General features: G+C 40.7%; 1 protein-coding gene across 2 annotated transcripts in view; it reads right to left on the reverse strand.

The window, feature by feature from the left end:
• Window positions 1-1,797: 1,797 nt before the first annotated feature.
• The window catches only part of BBOX1 (gamma-butyrobetaine hydroxylase 1), a 74,030-nt gene continuing 56,579 nt past the window's right edge, over window positions 1,798-19,248 (reverse strand). For both annotated transcript variants that reach the window (XM_074999000.1, XM_074999001.1), the window contains exons 5-8: window positions 10,011-10,116; window positions 6,083-6,279; window positions 3,103-3,269; window positions 1,798-2,092 (exon numbers count right to left, since the gene is read on the reverse strand). In XM_074999000.1, coding sequence (XP_074855101.1) covers window positions 1,932-2,092; window positions 3,103-3,269; window positions 6,083-6,279; window positions 10,011-10,116 — 631 coding nt within the window. In that variant the 3' untranslated portion in view covers window positions 1,798-1,931. The remainder of the gene's footprint in view (window positions 2,093-3,102; window positions 3,270-6,082; window positions 6,280-10,010; window positions 10,117-19,248) is intronic.

Genomic DNA, 19,248 nt, shown 5'->3' on the forward strand with positions numbered 1-19,248 from the left:
TTTCCAAAGCTGTTCTAGTTCTATCTCACAGCAGTGCTGCGTATGAAAGCATTTTCAGGGTATGTGCAAAAGTTTGTGCCCATCAGTGAAGTGAAATTAAACTAGCATACTACAGGGTGTGCTTGCCACCAAAATGAATTCATTTTGCAAACGCTACTGTTACCAGCTCCATCCAAGCAACAAGAGGCCGAAGAAAGCAAAACTGCTATGTTCGCAGTACTTCAGCAAGATCAATATTATTTATATAGTATTTGTTTTCTATATTATTATTTCACCAAGCAATATAAGGGAATTCATACTGTGTTTCTATCAGATATGCTTTATTAGCAAGTTAAATACCACCACCATCACAAATCTCCCTGAAATTAATTTGGAAATCTTGGTAAGTATGGATATGGGAGACAAGGCAGAGTGGGAAAATGAAACAAGGTCTCTCAGGTTCCTGATGACTTGATGTCAGTGGGAGGCAGCTCCTCCTCTGTTTTTCTTGGGAAACGGCTGGCTTGACTTATGCAATGTATTCCAGGAAGGGCATCATGTCTGTGACTCTCAAGTGGAGGAAGATGCCTCTCTTAGGCCTGGTGTTTGGCACCTACTACTTACCGAAGAGCGAGATTTAAGACACACCTCTCCCTTGGCATTTCCTGCTGGCCAGTTTCGGCAGCTCCCATCTCAATCTGCTGTCTTTGTGAATCCCTTCTTTAGGCAACTAATTCTTTCCTTGTATTGCATAGGGAGCCTAGGTGCCTTCACTCAGGGTTGTGAACTCCACCTGGTGGCTAGGTGCCTAAAAGTTAGGGATGCCATGCTGAGCATAGTCCTTCTTATAAGTCTCATGCTGAGTCTCTCAGTGCCTCAATTCTTGGCAATAAAATGGGGCCAAGAACACATTCCTCATCTGTACAGAAAGTAAGCTCTTCAGAGCAGGGAGAGTATTCTACTCAGCCCATTTGAATCTCTTTAATCTGGCAACCCTGGGAAATAGGGCATGTTAGATTACAGAATCTTCCAAGGGGAGCTGGGGGTGGGGTTTGGGTGTGAGGAGAATGGGCGTGAGGTGCTACCTGGCACCATTCCCCCATCCCACTATGGGAGTGGCAGGGATGATGCCTCTAGAGAAGTGTGTTGCTATGCTGATGTTCTCCCAGATGGCAGTAGGGGAGAGGGAAGGGGGAGTGGGAAGCAGCATACCAAGTCACTTCTTCCAGTCTGAACCACAGGTGTTCCAGATGAGGGACTCCCAGACAACAGAGGTTCAAGTGTACATGCAGGGCATCTACTGCAGTAGGGGCTGATCTGGTTAGGTAGGGTTGCAATACTATTACTGATAAGGAGGGGTCTGAATCCATGTCCACAACTGTATGGACTCTGTAGAGGTAACTGGTGTAAAAAAAATTAAACACTTCGTTGGGGATGTGAAGTTAAACAGGAGTTTCTCTGAATGTACATAATGCCTGTTTTGAGTGAGCAGATGCAATTTTTGAACAATCACTTTTCTGAGTAGACTTGCTTGTTAACATCACTCCAGATTCTAGAGTTATTGTGCTGTTTATTTGGTGGGGCATAAAGAAAATAAGTCCTTATATATAAATGGTATAAATTGTTTTATATCTCTGAAAATAGATATAACATTTGCAGAAAGCTGTTGTCCATTAGAAACCCTAAACAAACAATGTCATACAAAAGGGTTTTCTTCCTGCCACACCCACGGAGTTTGACTTCTGAGACAAGAAGGCCTATTTATCATGTACTGGTATCAAATCACTCTCAAATAAAGCAGGCTGTAGTACCACTTGCAATGACAACAGAATAAAGTTTTTATTAAGGAAGGTTTAAAATGTACACTAGGTGTTGGAAATCCAATACGTTAATATTTTTAAAACCAAGATGACCTGTCCCAGGCATTGCTAATTATTAAACCAGTAGAAAGTTTAATTGCCATTCTGTACAATGTGCCTCAGGCATCGGAGTCTTGACATTACCACATCCCAGTCTGCATAAGCCCCTTCAAGGTGACGGGATATTTGAGTTTCTGACTGGTAGCTCTGACGCCCATGGAGTAAACGCCAGTTGTCAAATGTGACTATGTCTCCTATGAAGAGATTAAACAATGTTCTTCACAACTTTGTCACGTTTTCCACCATTTCAAACATATAAGACATTGAAGTGATTTAAATGCATTTGTTTGAGCGTCTCTTAGAACCTACACCGCCCTCCCCAAAACCCCCTCCCTACAAGAAAGAAATGAAAATATTCCTGGAGAGCCCAATATTCCATGACAACATTCGCCTGTGCCTGAGCTAATGAATACATTTTTCAAACAGGGAACTGAGGCACAAAGAAATTAAGGTTAAAACAGCCTAAAGTCTCCAATGATTTTGAATGCTCAACTTGATACATCTAGGACCTAATTTTCCAGAACACCTAGCATTTTTATAGCATTTACACATTTGAATCACAGCTTCAATTCATTTCAGCTATGGTCATGAGAGCTCTGGACTTCTCCAAATCTGACCCCAAGTGTTTCACGTTGGGTACTTTGGCTATGTCTACATAAGAGAGCTTTGTCAACAAAACCCCCAGAGTGTTCACATTCCCAAGGCGTTCTGTTGACAATAAATCGACAGAATGCAGCACTTTTGTTGACAGCTGTACCATGCTTCCCCACAAAGCAAAACGTCTCTGTGGACAGAGATCTGTTGATAGAGAGTCGCTCTGGATGTTCCAGGGTGGTGTGGGGGTATCTTCTGTTGACAGACATGGCTTCCGGGACCCCAACAGCCCTGTCTGCTGTGCTTCTGGTTGGCCATTTTGTTGAGAGAGTGGCCGGGCAGTCCGGTTGCTCTCTGTTGACAGATCGGATCTCTTTTTCGATCCACTTTACAGTCTGGCCGCAATCTGTCAACAGAAGATTTGTTGGAAGATATCTTCCGACAGTAACTTCTGTTGACAGATTGCTCTAGTGTAAACAAAGCCTTAGAGAAGATCAAGATTCCCTTTTGGTATCAGCATTGTACTAAATGTTAAGGATTTTGTTATTAGGCAAAAGCATGAAAAAAATCTCTTTTTATTATTGTTGGCAGAAGCAACTTATTTACTGACCTGGTTTCATTTTGTAGGTAAACTTATGTTCTGGCTTGTTCAACAGATCAACAAACTCTTTCAGTGCTACATAAAATGGCTGCACTTTTTCAGCAGGTATGTCAAATACAGTGTCTCTTGTTGCATTATTATAATTGATACGAACCACCTGGCCTCTGTAATCTACACTGAGAGAAGGAGAAAGAAAGAGAAATGTATTAACATGTCACTCCAACTGTTAGCATATTTTTGTTTCCGTAAGGACAGGCTAACTTTTCCCTTTCAATTGCTGGCTGTTACAGTACAGTACAACAATGAATTGTAATGGTCTGACCAAGTATCCTACATTATCACATACCAGGCTGCTCTGTTTAAGTTTATTATAGTAGTAGTAGTAGTAGGCATCCTTCAGTCTGCATAGACTATGGATCGCGCCCTTTAAAGTTTCAGTTGAGGACTTCATTTACAGCGTCTATTGTGACTATAAAGACCCACACGAGAGTGACAGTCCTTGCTGCATCTCTTGCAGATGTAGTGGGTGTCTGGCAAGTCCTTATTGTGCTTTCTGTGCACTCGTTTCTCCTCTGCTAGCTGTCTGATCTTCAACTCGCCCTTCTGAAGGCCCTTGTGTAACCCCTGCCTCCATCTGCTGCGGTCGCCTGCTAGTTCTTCCCAGTTGTCCAGCTCGACGTCTACCTCTCTGAGATCTCTCTTGCAGACATCTTTGTAACGCAACTGGGGGCGTCCGGGAGGTCTTTTGCCAGAGGCTAGCTCACCATATAGGATATCTTTTGGAATTCTTCCATCGTTCATCCTGTGGATGTGGCCAAGCCAGCGGAGTTGATGCTGCCTGAGGAGGGTGTGCATGGTTGGGATTCCAGCTTGCTCAAGGACGGCAGTGTTGGTAACTCTGTCCTTCCATGATATTCCAAGGATGCGCCTGAGGCAGCGCAAGTGGAAGATGTTTAGCCTCTTTTCCTGGCGGGCATACAGGGTCCAAGTCTTGCTGCCATAAAGGAGGGTGCTGAGGATGCAGGCTCTGTAGACTTGCATTTTGGTGTGAGTGTACAGCTTGTTGTTATTCCACACTCTCTTGCTGAGTCTGGACAGAGTTGTGGCCACTTTTCCGATCCTCCTATTTAGCTCGGTGTCCAACGACAGGGTGTCAGTGATGGTGGACCTGAGGTAAACGAACTCGTGGACGACCTCAAACGTATAGTTGTCAATGCTGATTGACGGGGATTCAGCAACATCCTGACCGAGTACGTTCGTCTTCTTTAGGCTGATGGTAAGCCCAAAGTCCTTGCATGCTTTGGAGAACCGATCCAGCAGTTTTTGAAGCTGGTCTTCTGTGTGAGACACTACAGCAGCATCGTCGGCAAACAGCATGTCTCTGATGAGGACTTCTCGCACCTTAGACTTAGCTTTCAGCCTTGCAAGGTTAAACAGTTTCCCATCAGATCTTGTGTGCAGCAAGATGCCCTCTGCTGAAGATCCAAAGGCGTGCTTCAGGAGGAGTGTGAAGAAGATCCCAAACAATGTCGGAGCAAGCACGCATCCTGGTTTGACGCTGCTCCTGATTCTGAAAGCATCCGATAATGCGCCGTCATATTGGATGGTTCCTCTCATGTTTTCGTGGAATGACTGGATCATCTTGAGTAACCGTGGAGGACAGCCTATCTTGTGGAGCAGTTTGTACAGACCATCCCTGCTGACCAAGTCAAAGGCCTTGGTCAGGTCGATGAAGGCTATGTAGAGTGGTTTTCTCTGCAGGGAGCAGAGAAGTTTATTAATGGGCCAGGATTTTGGAAGACTGATAATTAAAGGGACTTTTTCTTCTAAATATTTTGGCATTTTTGAAAATCTCATTTTATTTTGTCTACATGAAAAAAACCCCACCTTTATTCTGCCTACAGGAGGGCTGACAGCCAGGTAGCCACCGTTGACCCTGGGGCAAGGTGGTAGGGGGCCCTGGCTTTGTGTCCTCAGAAGGGGTGGGGCAAAGGGTGGAAGGGTCAAGGCAGTCAGTACTTTGTGCTACACAGACTGCAGCACTGCCCTTCCCCTCCTGCCTTCAGAGCTGCGTGGAGCAGCACAGCAGCGCTACCTCAGAAGTTTAAGAGGGCCTGGAGCTCTGGCTGCTGCCACAAATGAAGTAACAGCAGCAGTGGCCAGAGTTCCAGGCCCTTTTGGAATGCCAGGCCACAGGGTAACTGCTCTGCACTCCAGCCCCCATGGGCCTGTGTATGTTTAAAAAAAAAATCAAATCTCTCCCCCGCCCCCCCTCTCTCAAATGTTTTTATTAACATATTTTCATGGCCAGAAGGGACCACTATGACATCTAAAATGACTCCTTACCATGTAACAATATTAATACAGCAAAACCACCTCTTAAGAGATTTTTTCCCCCCATTTAGGAGGTTCAAAACAGCATAATGGGTGCACATTTCATACAGAATTTAAAATAAGACCAACTGCTGTGCAGGACATGGTTGCTGTGGAGTACTGGAGGGTGGAAAGATTGAGTAGGAAGAGTTGAGACATTATGATATATTCAATAATAAAAGTTTAAAATAATAACAGATATGTCATAGTACAACATAATTCAATTGATAAGACATGGTAAGTAAAGATGAAGCTGAACCATTGTTTTCCCACAAGGTGGCAGGCATACACCCTCTAACGTCTTCCTGCGAGAGAAACAATGAGAAATGCAACCAGAACTTTTTCTTTCATGCAAGTTTTTGCTGTGCAACCAGCACTTAATTTGTAATGAAAGAAGTGCTGGGACTCAAAGATTTTTTTTTCCATTCATAGCTAATGCAGCAAGCCCAAAGGTACCAGGACTATGGCCTGCCATGATCAGAGGTGCTGGGTCTCAAGGAAAGTCCAGGCACAAATTTAGAATTGTATGCAACCCAGTAATTCCTGGCAAAACAGCAATATATGAGGTACTCTGCGAGTTTTTTTAGATATAACAACATCTTTGACTATTACTCACTCTATAATCCTCTGTTTAGACTGCATAGCAAAATCACAGTAGTCAACCCCAACATCTGTGAAGTCTACAAGAGTGGAGGAGAGGATCTGAAAGGCTTGAGGATTTTGTTCCTTCAGCTTGTTGGATACATAAAATCCATCTACAACTTCACTTTCGCCTCCAATAGCTGCTTGTTTTGTACAGTGAAGAAACTGGATCTGTAACAAATTAGTGCCTCATTACAGGAAGATACAGCCTGGGTATTTAATAAATCATTACAATCAGTTTGCTCATTGCTGTCCTAAAATATGCTAAAAGAATAGTCACACTGGTTTACCATCCCCATTTTCACACCAATCTGAGTTTACTGTCACAATAAGGTAAAACTAAAGTAACCGGGTGGTGAATTAGGCTTAAATCAAAAAGCTCTGGTTTCATAATTTTCATCTGGGCTGAGTCAGTTTGGTCTAACTGCTTATTGTTGCTATATAATTTTAAACAAACTGATCATTACAAACTCTCTAAATATAAGGGATTATTTTCCACATGCAGAAAGGACATAATTAGTTGTGAAAAATATGCTCACCAACAATGGCAGCATTTGTCACTGGCTTATTCTGAATATCAGGTCCAAGATAACTACAGCAAATGCGGACCCTCAGGAAACTCCCACCAAAAACTAGCATTCATCTTTAGCAGGTTATCATGGGAATGAGCTCAAAGCTTTGGAAAAATCTTTGGATATTTTATAGCTAGCTTCTAAAAATTAGTCCACATCCATTTAGGGCCATACTTTTTGATAGTCTGTATTAGTTATGTCTTGTTAAAGTACCCAAATACTATGTAATGATTAGGAAATTATCATGCCCATCCATTGTGAGCCTGGATGGTAAATAAGCTTCTAATATGCTTTAAACTAATTTTATTTTAAATCAGGGTTTTAAAGTTGAACAGGTTGTGCTTTTCTTTAAAAAAATATTTTATGGCAGTGTGTGATTTTGTGGTTTTGGCACAGATAAGATAGTGAGCTAAGGCACATCTGTTTCCTATTAATGAACTACCATTCTATTCCTACTCCACATTAACCGACAGCATCTAAATGAATTTTCAGCAGGTAGCACATTAATGTGAAAGATCTGGCACCTGTTCAGAAACAGATCATGCTGGCCTGTTCTTTTCATCACAAAATGATTACTTCAAGCCTTGGAGTGGTGATGGGGTTGGGGCGGGGGGGAATGCAAGTATGCAATTTGGAGGTACAAATATTTGCTGTAATATTGTTTGATAGCTGCATATTCTTTGTGGTACTCTTTGTTTCAGGACTGTTGTGAATTATTTGAATCATCATGTGCTGGCATGGTGACTCAGTGTTCCACAGGTGAAGAGAGTGAAAATGTATTTCCTGTTATTGGTTTAAAGTTGCTGCCATCCTGTTTTATGGCTTGTCTCCTTGCTCTTGTATAATGGCTGAGTAAACAGAAGTGTCAATTTACCTTCCTTCATTCATTCACAAATTTTATATCTTGATCATGTCTCCTGTGTGTCTCCTGTCTGAATTAAACACAGCTAGAATAAAATTCTCAAAAGGTGCCTAAGATATGCCCAGTCCCCATTAGTTTTAATCTTTTCAATCTCTCCTCATGTGAAAGTACACTACTCCTCTAATGGTTTTCTCTGCCAACCTTGGAACTTCAGGTTTTGTTATTTTTCAGATAAGAGGGTTGGAAATGGACACAGCATTCAAAGCAAGAGACCCTACTGAATTGGATAATGGCACTTTCATACAGTCAATATTATTTTGGTGCAACATACTTCATCCTAAGGTGCTGTTTTTTTCTTCGTTTTTATGACTTGCACATTAAAAAGAAATTTTTACAGAGTTGTCCATAGTGGCTCCCTGTTTAGGGATGTAAAATCCCACTTAATTAGTTAACTGGTTAAGTGGTAGGTTTAACTGGGTAACTGATTACATGGAAGGTGTGTGGGTATGACAAGGGAGCTGCTCCAGCCGGACTGGAGCAGCCCCCGAGTCCGCAGTGGTCCTGGGCACACAGTGGGGTATGTAGCAGCAACGAAGGGTCCTGTGGCACCTTACAGACTAACAGAAAAGTTTAGAGCATGAGCTTTCGTGAGCACAGACTCACTTCTTCAGAGTGGGGTATGAACGCTCCAGCTAGGCCAGAGCAGCCTGAGGCCCTGGCATGCCTCTCCAGCCACTCCCTGCTCTCCAACCACCACCTCCTGCAGACAGTAACTACTCTGGCTGTGCTGGAGTGCCCCTCCCGCCCATAGAGGTCCCACTGGGCTGGAGCAAACCCCCGTCCACTAGTAAGCTTTGTCCATTTAGAGTGAGACTTACCATTAACATCCCTATCCCTGATCCTTTACCAAGTAATTACAGTTAATTTAGTCCCTGTAAGTGTGAGCATTTCAAATGCTTCCTTCCTTTCATTATGAGAAGTGAATTTCATTTGCTATTCTTGCTGTCCATTCAGCTGGTTTTATTAAGTTAGTCTGGAGTGCCTCATATTCTCTCCTAATCTTGATTTACATCAGGCTGTATCTTCTTATTGTTTACTGTCTTTTCTAGATCACCAATGAACATTTACATAACATTAGTGCTATTTTGGCTCAATGGGTTACCTTTTGCCACATGGAAAGCTATTATCCTTGCTCTTTCTGTCTCTTCTTCAACTTCTAATTCATGATACAGAACTCTACTGTTATCATTAATTTTCTTGGTAGCTTCCTGTAATGGACTTTGTCAAGGTCTTATGAAAGTCCAAATAAATTATAACTATCAGTTCTCCTTCATCAACTATTTCGTTGACTCTCAAAGAATTCCAGCAAACTGGAGCAGCTGTTTTTCCCATTATAAACATTTGATGTTGAAACAACAATTCTGAGTTATAACACATTGGCTGTGTCTACACTAGCACAAATCTTCAAAATGGCCATGCAAATGGCCATTTTGAAGATTACTAATGAGGTGCTGAAATGCATATTTAGCGCCTCATTAGCATGCTGCCAGCTGCGGCTCTTCGAAATTGCTGTGTTTCACTGCTGCGCAGCTTGTCCAGATGGAGGTCCTTTTTGAAAGATAGGAATAAGGGGATTTCAAAGTTCCCCGGGTCCTTTTAAAAAGGATCCATGTCTGGATGAGCCACGCGGCAGCGAAACGTGGCAATTTTAGCGCCTCAATAGCATGGCCATTTCAAAGATTTGTGCTAGTGTAGATGTAGCCATTGACATAAATGTCATTGATACTGACTTTACTTAACCTTTCCTATGACATATCACTGAGTAAAATTCAGGGACAAGTTTTCCTTAAGTAGTGTTTCAAATTGTTTTAAACTTCCAGAGAAAGTGCTGAGGTGACTTGATCCCAGTCTATAAATACCACAGAGAATGTATCTGGTATGATACCTTTCATTTAGTGGACAAATGCATACATTTAGTGGACAAATGCATAAATAACTCCAATAGTTGGAAGCTGAAATTAAAGAAATTCAAACTGGATATACGATGCAATTTTTAATTTCAGTGAGGGTGATTAAGTATCAGAACAGCTAACGTAAGGAAGTGGTAAATTCCTAATCATTTGGAGTATTTAAATCAAGACCAGATGTTCTTCTAAAAGGAAATAATCTAGCTTAGCCACTTGTTATGGGGTTTGATAGTGTGCACTCACATAGCAGGAAGAATAATTCCCCCACTGTGGGGATTACTGGGTGTACCTCTATGGCCTGTAATATGGGAATTCAGACTACACAATTATAATTCTTCCTAAAGATTTATTTCCTTTTTTAAAGTTCATAAATCAATATCATGTATCAATACCAATATCACAGTTTTCGCTCAGCAGACACATTACCTGTTGCTTTTTCAAACTATAGGAACAATGAAATTTCCCCCTATCTTTGTGGAAAAGTCAGTAGGTTCCTCTTACCCCAGGTGGATGCTGCAGAACAGGGTAATCAGTGTGAAAACTTAGCTTCCCAGATGTGTAAGCTACATTATTAGCATCCATTTTGTCTTCCACTTGCCAAGTAGGTCTTCACAATGGGGGTTGGGGAGAAAAACAAGAGGAAACACGTTAAAGACCTCTGCCATTTAAGCCAGCAGAACACAATGAAACTATGAAATCCTAATACAAAAGAACTTTAAACTTTGTTGAATATAGCATCATTATTATAATGAGAAGAAAACAATGAGTCCTTAGCATTCTTTGCTGTCCAGTTCAGTAACCTTTAAATTACAGGGAAAATCTCAAATACAGACTTTTGCAAAGTGGCTTTTCCCTAAGTCCCTTAAAAGAAAAATCTCTGGATGAAAGACGTCAAATGTAATTTCTTGCCTTTCCCTTTGTACTTTCTGAGAACTAGTCTCATTATTTTTCCTCGCAATTTTTATTAAATTTCAAAATGGAAGAACTAAGATCAGCATAAATCTTGCTGACAACAGCAACAAATTAGATATTGTAAGGTGACTGAGTACAAAGACATACAGACATCACATTGCAATGCAGTCAAAATGTGTTTCAAATGACACACCATACAGCAAAGTCTAAGGCCAAAAACCACATGTTCTGGTTTGCACAAAGTTCATACAATTTAATACAGTTCATGGCAAACATGTAATATAGATCCAGACACATGTCTGTGAAGTGTAAGTCAACATATGCAGTCCATGTAATCACTGAAGAAGACATGATTTAAAAAGCAAAATATGAAAAACTCATTTCCCCTGGTAAATTACTGCAAGCCAACTAGATAAAAACACAAGCCATTTGAAATATAGACATGATGCTTTTTGCATACTTAAAATGCTCAGGTTAAACTTGAAAGTGCAATTCAAGATGATTTATACTTTGTTTACAAAAGCTTTTGCTTTGGGATAAGGATTTTTAAGTACAGGGTTGCCAAAAATGCAAAAAGCAGATTTATAAAATTGCTGGGAAAAAACCAGACTAACATGAACAAATGTGTTCAACTGTCATGAGGAAATTCATTTAATTATATGATACAGTAAGTATTCATCACATGTGACTTCAGTTCTAAAATATGATAACCTCAACCACATTTGCATAGTAACTAATTTTAAGGCCAAAAATCCTTGTCATTAATGTTGACAGTAGCTTTGCCCTGGTAGGCTCCAGAAAAATTTAATGGCTTCAAAGTACTTTATAGTAATGCTCTTGTTTCTGAGAAAATATATTACCTCCAATGAAATAAAAATACATTACAAAATTACTGTGACATTGTACAAAAAGGCACGTTCGTTCTGTTAAACAAGGCAGCGTTATGGGAGCTAACTTACTTGAACATTCCTTCCATGTAAGGAGAGTCTATTAAAGATCAAGTTACTAACTTACAGCCAGACATTGATTAAACGCAAAAAGCTACTTAATGCAATGCCCAGGTTGAAAATGTAACGCACAGAAGTTGAGAAATTCAAGCCTTAACATAGCTGGAGAGGCAGAACTCAGTCACAGGGAGAGTTATTGTTAGATGAGAGTGCTGGTGCAAGAGATAAAAGAGGAAAATGGAGGTAAACTCAGAGGACACTGATCCTTCAATGGAGAACAAAATGGCTTGAGAATAGTCTATGGATCAGTAACATGGGTCATATTCCAACTTCAGTTGCACAGCCTGCATGACAGAAAATGAAGCACTGTGCAGGTACAACAACTATGTGTTTCACATAGCAAACCACAGCCCACCTGAGATGAGAAGTTAGCCTGTCAGCTGTGACTTGAATTTTGGGAATCACTGATGGGCCACAATAATTAAAAGTTTCTGGAACCCACCCCCAGTTTAGTGAAAATATACCACATTTTTGATTCAGAAATGGGAACACCTGGCATGAAGCAGCGGTTCTTTGGCCATTGAAAAACAATAAAATGTATCTTTTAAAATATTTGACTTGGAGGAAATAACTTAGTTCCTGGATTTACAAGAGGTACTATAGACACTACAGGCTTGACTAAATGGCATACACAGCACTTCATTAAGCAAATTCCCTCCCGCCGCCCTGTGGCAACTTCGAAGTTTCATACTCCCAAGTACTAGCGTGTGCCTAGCGTGTCTACAGATCTTTAGAAGAAAAATCCAATCTTGATTTAAAAATTGTCACTAATAGAAAATTCATCAGGACCCTGCATATATTTTGCCATTGGTTAATTATGCTCTCTGTTAAAAAAATTTACATTATTTCCAGTCTGAATTTGTCTGGCTTCAACCTCCACATATGGGATCACATTATAACTTTCTTGGCTAGACTGAACAGCCCTTAACAAATATTTGCTCCCAGTATAGGTACTTATAGACTGTGATCAAGCCATCTCTTAGGCCAAGGAAACTATCTATTTAGATTAATAAAAGAGAAGGCTATCACTACAAGGCATGTTTTCTAGTCCTGTAAGCTTTCTGGCAGCTCTTCTCAGAATCCTCTCCAGTTTATCAAACTTCTTGAACCATGGTTCCTGAATTGGACAGTATTCCAACAGTAGTTACACCAGTACCAAATGCAAAGCTTATGCACCTCTGAAGCCTCACTTAAACATTAAGTTGAGCGTTTTAGTGGGCTTTAAGAGGAGTATAAACTTTAGGCTGATCCTCTTCTGTGCCGTGTTGACTTCACCCATTATTTATGGCAAAGTCCATTAGCAAAACCTCACTTTTAAAGATCTGGCTAGTTAAACCCTCAAAATACTGAACATTCAGTTAGGAATGAAACCACTAATAGCTAACTACAACTTGAGGGCAGCTGAGTGATACTCAAGAAGATGGTGTCATCTTGAATATAATGAGTGTGCGTAGGTGACAATAAGAAAGCAAAAGAGGAGCTATTTAAGCATCAGGAACAAACAGTATCAACTAAGAGAGGAAGTGAGGTTCAGCCACCATCTGCCCACATTTCTGTTTTTAGTCTCTGAAGCAAAAAAGTATCTTAAACAAGACACAAGAATTTATGCATGCAGGGCTCAATGTTCAAAACATGGCTACACTAGGTTTGCAATTAATGAACATGCAGGCAGAGAATGGTAACCATGACCCAATCCGAAGTCAAATGAAATCATAAAGTCTTTCTAATAACTTCACTGTGATTTGGATCAGACTTCATGCATGCAGATAATTACCTCTTTGGGTGCACATTCTTTGCAGGTGCAATTAGACTGTACATCTTTGGAAATTTATTCCTTATGTTCACAACAGTAAACAGTGTGTATTCACTTTTTATGTTTTCAGAGCACTGGACAATATTAATAAATTAGTTCTTGTACAGCTGTGAGATATCTAACTATTGTGTTATTATCTCTGCGTCAGAGATAGGAAAATGAAGATTTAGAGAGGAGGAGTACACATGCTCAAGGCCCAGTACAAGGGGTTTCTGGCTCTGAACTCTAAGCTAAGACAATTAGGCAGTGTTCAGAGAGAAGGTTCAGAGAAGAGCCAAGAGAATGATTAAATAATTGGAAAACATGCTTTACAGTGAGAGTAAAGAAGGTATTTATCTTAACAAATCATCTGAAGTGTATATTATTCTTCATGCTTGCAAGTTTGGCAATCGGTTTCACAAAAAAGAAATGTCTGTTCCACAGTTATTTTCCACAAGAGCTCAGAGCTCTATTAGTATATATACTCTTCTGTGTACATCTTCCCTTTTATAAGAAGCTGCTGTCCTTTGGCAGTAGAGAGTAAAGTAATAGTTTCTCAGAGCCATTTGGTACAACATCTGTTGATTCCATCATGTTACTGATTTGTTTTTAATTGCACACAAAGGCCAAATATTTTGGAAAACAAGTCTCCTGATTTGAAATTTGCCTTTTGCACCTAAAACGTTCATGAGATTTCACTCTGAGACGGTAAGTTCTACATCAACTTGCATTCTCACTTACACAACAAATATCCTATAGCGAACATGACAATTTTCAAAAGCTTTAATTTGAAACAATAAAAAAAAATCTCACACATTCTTTTAAATGCTGAGGTACCAATCAAGTTGGAAATGGGGCACAGTTGAAATCATCTTTCTACATCCTTGCTAACAAAATAAGTGGTGAAGAAGAGAGGATACTTATAAACCTTTTCCCCCTTGTTCATAGTAGGACATCATAGCCAAGAGCTTCTCTGGAATATTAATTACTGAGAATACTTATACATAAGGAAACACCAGAACTAAGGTTTTAGTTAACACTGCGCTACAAGCTTGGCTTAAACACTATTAAGGATAAAGTGGTTCCTAATGTGCTCCAGCTGCGGGGGTGCAGGCTCTGGGATGGGACTGGGAGATGAGGTTTTGGTGTGGGGACTGGGGTTCCACCCTGTGGTCAAGAGATCTTCAGTATGGGAGGAGGCTAAGGGCAGGAGGTTGGGGTGGGCGTGCAAGGTCTGGGAGGGACTTACAGGGAGTGGGCTCAGGGGTGGGACAGGGGCTTAGGGTGCATGGTCAGAAGAGAGTTAGCAGGCAGGAGGCAGCTCAGGGGTGCAGGAGAGGGCTGAGGTGCAGACACGTGCCTGAGGAAGTTCCAATTTTGTGTGTATGTGAGAGAGAACAGGTAACTCTGCATGGCCCAAGCTCAGTTACAGGAACTGCCCCTTGCAGCTCTCACTGTTTGGGAATCACAGCCAATGGGAGCTGTGGGGAGAGGAGAGTGAAGCCTCGAGGCAAGGGCAGCACTGGGACAGAACTTCTTGGTGCCCATGACAGATCTGGGGGAGGGGAGGAACAGGAGCATGAAGAGGCTCCTGCCCAAGCCTTTGTCAACAGAGAGCAGTCAGACTGCCTGGCCCTCTCTCGACAGAGCAACTGACCAGAAGCTCTGCAAACAGGGCTGCCCAGTGAACTGGAAGCCCTGTCTGTCAACAAAAGGGCTCTGGAGTGTCTACATGGCTGTTCTGTCAACAGAACACTGTCAAGAGAGGCGTTATACCTGAATGGGGAGACGTATAACGCTGCCAGCAGATGTGCCGGGTTTTGTCAACAAACTGTTGACAAAACACATTTTGCATGTAGACGCTCCATGGGTTTTTCTGACAAAACCCCTGTTTTGCCAGGAAAAGCTACTCATGTAGATGTGGCCAGGCTGTCCCTAGCCCTCCGACTGCTAGAAGTTGGGATTGGGTGAAAGGGAATGGATTGCGCGATAAATTGCTTTGTTCAGTTCCCACCGCGTGAAGATCTGACAAGGATCACCGAGGCAACACAACCATTCCTTTGTTCTGAAATTCAAGAGATTAATTTGTTTATCTTATCAAAAAGAAGACTGAGAACTGACAGTTATAATGTACAACTACCTTCACAGAGATAATATATCAGATATTAAGAAGGTCTTTAATCTAGCAGAAGAAACATATTATATGAAGCAAGGGCAGGAAGCTGAAGCCAGACAAATTCAAACAAAACAAAAAAACAAGGTGCAGATTGAATAATAAGGATGCTTAACCTTTGGAACAAGCCACCAAAGGAAGAAGTAGCTTTTCCATCTTCTGTCTTCAGATCAAGGGCGTGTGTGCACTTGAAATCACTAAGCTACATGTGAAAGCATTAAACTGGCAGAACAACTGCAGTGCTTCAGTGTAAACACTACCTATACTGATGGAAGAGGTTTACACATTAGGATGGGTAATCTGCTTCCCTGAGGCTACGGCTATACTACAGCCTGGCTTGATGCTAGTGAAGACCTGTCAAATTCACCACACAGAGCTCTCCCATCAACCCTGTTACTCTAACTCAGATGAGAAGAGTAAGAGAAGCTGATGGACAGCTTTTCCCATTGATCCTCTGGGGGCACAGAACCTGTGGTTACACAACTCCAGCCATATTATTCACATAGCTGCAGTTAGGTAGCTTAAGTCGACTTTCTGCTGTAATGTAGATGTAGCCTGAGAAGTGTAACTAGGTTAATGGAAGAATTTTTCTGTTGACTTAGTGCTATTAACACACGGGGGATTAGGTTGGTTTAAACTACACTACTCCTGGGTATGAATTTTTCCCTCCCTTGAGCAATGTAATTATGGTGATGTAAGTTCCTAGTGTAGACCAGCCTGAAAAATGGATACCATTCAGAAAGGGATGAGTCAGTGGAACAAGCTTTTCAGCTAAGTGCGGGGATCACTGGTATGATAAAGGAGGAAAAAATACTTAAACTGTCCTTCTGTCCTTAAAAAAACTATGAATCTACGAACTGTTCTCCAAACCAGTTCTTAGCCCAGTGTAGTTGATAAGATTAGTTCCTAAAAGCACTAATAGCTATCCTTTTGCTTTACTGAGCTGGCCTGCAAATCCATAATGGACTTTCATAGATAATTTTTCCTTGAGCATTAATATAGTAAGTTTGCTTTTGAGCCAACACCTGGAGCTTGCATTACTCATTCTGGTAGAGCTGTCTGGGTATGGAGCAGAGTGCATCTGTCACCCTTTTTAAAGCATCCTGCAAAATAGGGCTCTAGTTTACTAGCACAATCTAGCCCTAAATCTATTTTTGCAGTTTCTAAATTATCTGCCACTAAATTCATGTCAGAACTAAAATGGATTGGAAAGCAACAGGTTAATCAAAATGATGCAGTTTTAAAGTCTGATATCTGTGAACCACCAGTACAAAAGCTTTCAAGGGCAAAACATACTTACAAGTACTGGGTGAGGTTTTCAAAGCCGAGTAGAGGATTCATCTACACAACTCTCATGAAATAATTAAAGGGTCAATCTCCCAGTCAGCTCTGAACATCTCAACCACCATTCTGACTGACACAGTGAGCAAAAACAGTAGCAACAATTCTTGGTGAAAGTACATCACCCATTAAAGTTTTTCTAAAACACTTTAGTGTACCTCCTATCCTATCACATGGTATTAAACTCAGAGCACAAAAATTACTTTTTTCTGGTATTGACACAATAGATAAAACACGGCACAAAGATGTTATGTCTGACTTCCAGCTAGATGAACGGTCAGCATTCCACACACCACTTAAGAAGTTTCTGTTGGCTTGACAGAGATTTCTTGTTCCAACAGTATTCCCCATTTTAAGTGCAGGGAACCTTTCTCAGACTGGTGGAGTATTTCAAAATAAAAGAAACTTTTTAAGTTCAGCCTCTGTAAATATTATATTTGACAGAGGCTTATTTTACATGCCTACGGTGGTTGCCTACTGTGGTCACATTATTTTATTCTCTAAGGAAATTAGCAGCTTTTTGAAGGAGACCAATATATTGGATAAAAACCTTAGGCAAATATATAGATTTGGTTATTTTGCCTCCATTTTATCCCTGTTACGCCGTATTTTCCTTTGGCAAATCCAATAAGAGCAAAGCAGTATTCGTCTCACAGCAAACTCTTTTCTGGTTGACCACCAGTAAGTGCCGATGGCTGGAGTAATTCATATGCTCTTTGTGGGCCAAAGGCCAGGTACTAAGAGAACTTTTTTCAGCCAGAATATCTCTAACAGAATGAGGCCTAACTTGGCTCACAGGCATCTTTTTGAAATACAATGAAATTTGGACAGCCATAGTTTTTTTTAAATCCAGCTCCTGTTTCAGGAAGACAGAAAAGTTAATCACTCTAGGTTGCTTTAAAATTTTAAAAGGCAAATAAAACTATATCTACTACATTTATCCCAGTTATTGATGCTTTATACAATGAATCAAATTCTTTCCTGTTGCATTCATGCAACCCTGCTGATTTCAGTGCTGTTACATCAATGTGACTGAGATCAGAACTTGGCGCTGGAAATGTAGCTCAGTAGTTGAGTGGACATAAAAAAAATGACAGAATGGAAAATAAATCAGAGGGAACTTGCCCAGTTCCAGAAATAAGCTATGGAATCATGAAGGCTATTTTTGTGTCTTTCAGAACTTCTTCAGTAAACCTGAATAGTGGTAGCACCCCAAATAAGTTATTTTCCCACAGTGGTCAATAACTGACCTATTTTAGCCTAACAACATGAAGAGTTCATATTCATAGGCCTTATTTAAGCTTTTCTTTATGTGGCCAAGATTTTCACTGTACCTCTTCCTAACAGAGAGCAAAACAATGAGGGAAAAGGATCTTTTTTTCCCCTCCCTCTCTTACAAGTGAACGTATCAGGTAAATATATTTTTCCCATTATCAACGAGCCATGGTCATCAATCTTGCCAACCTAGCATATGCCTACATGTCTTAAATTTGGCCTCATACAAAAACGTTACAGGAGGGAAGTCGGTCTTTGCTTTTCTGTTCTAATGTGAAAGGAATGTAGGCTTTCCAGCCAAGGTTTGGATTTTGTCTTCTATTTATTTTAAATCTTTCCAGGAGAAGGAGACATTCATTGTTGCGCCCCTTATTGTTAAATTTTGCACTGAAGCGCTCAAAATATTTCGCTAGAATTTGTTTAGCTTCTTCAGCTAGAATTTGTATGATCTGAAGCGGGGGAGAAAGCCTGGCTTGGAGCCCCTTGATGTCCTGGTTTTAGCAGTTCTGCAGACACTAAGGTATAATATAAAATTGGCAAAACATGACAGAAATACAGATGGTAATATTTAAATCCTCTGGGTCTATTATTTTGTTCTTACGTCATTGAAGAATATGCACTAATCAGATTTCTGAAAATTATTCTATAAAGATGGTTGGGTGACAGAGCAAGATGGCAGAGTTTAGCAGAACATTCACTAATAGCATTCAAATGGGGTCCCAAAAGGATCCGAGTCTGGTTCTTCTCAATACATTCAATGATTTAGATAACACCGTAGAGTGTACACTTATAAAGTTTGTGGCTAATACCAAGCTGGAAGGGATTGCAAATACTTTGGAGGATAGGATTAAAATTCAATATGATCTGGACAATCTGGGGAAATGGTCTGAAACAAACAATGAAATTAAATAAGGACAAATTCACTTCACTTAGGAAGGAAGAGAGTGGGAAACAGTTACCTCAGATGGAATGCTGCGGAAAGGGATCTGGGGGGGTCATAGTTGACCACAAGCTCTATATGGGTCAACAGTGTAACACTGTTCCAAAAAAAAAAAAAAAAACAAACAAACAAACCCTGAACATCATCGTGGAATGTGTTAGCAGGAATTTTGTATTCAAAACCTGAGAAGTAATTCTTCCACTCTACTCCACGCTGATTAAGCCTTAACTTGAGTATTGTGTGTAGTTCTGACTGCCACATCTCAAGAAAGAAGTGGAGAAAGTTCAGAGGAGAGGTGG

Source organism: Carettochelys insculpta, chromosome 6, assembly GCF_033958435.1.
Source record: "Carettochelys insculpta isolate YL-2023 chromosome 6, ASM3395843v1, whole genome shotgun sequence".
Classification (NCBI taxonomy): domain Eukaryota; kingdom Metazoa; phylum Chordata; order Testudines; family Carettochelyidae; genus Carettochelys; species Carettochelys insculpta.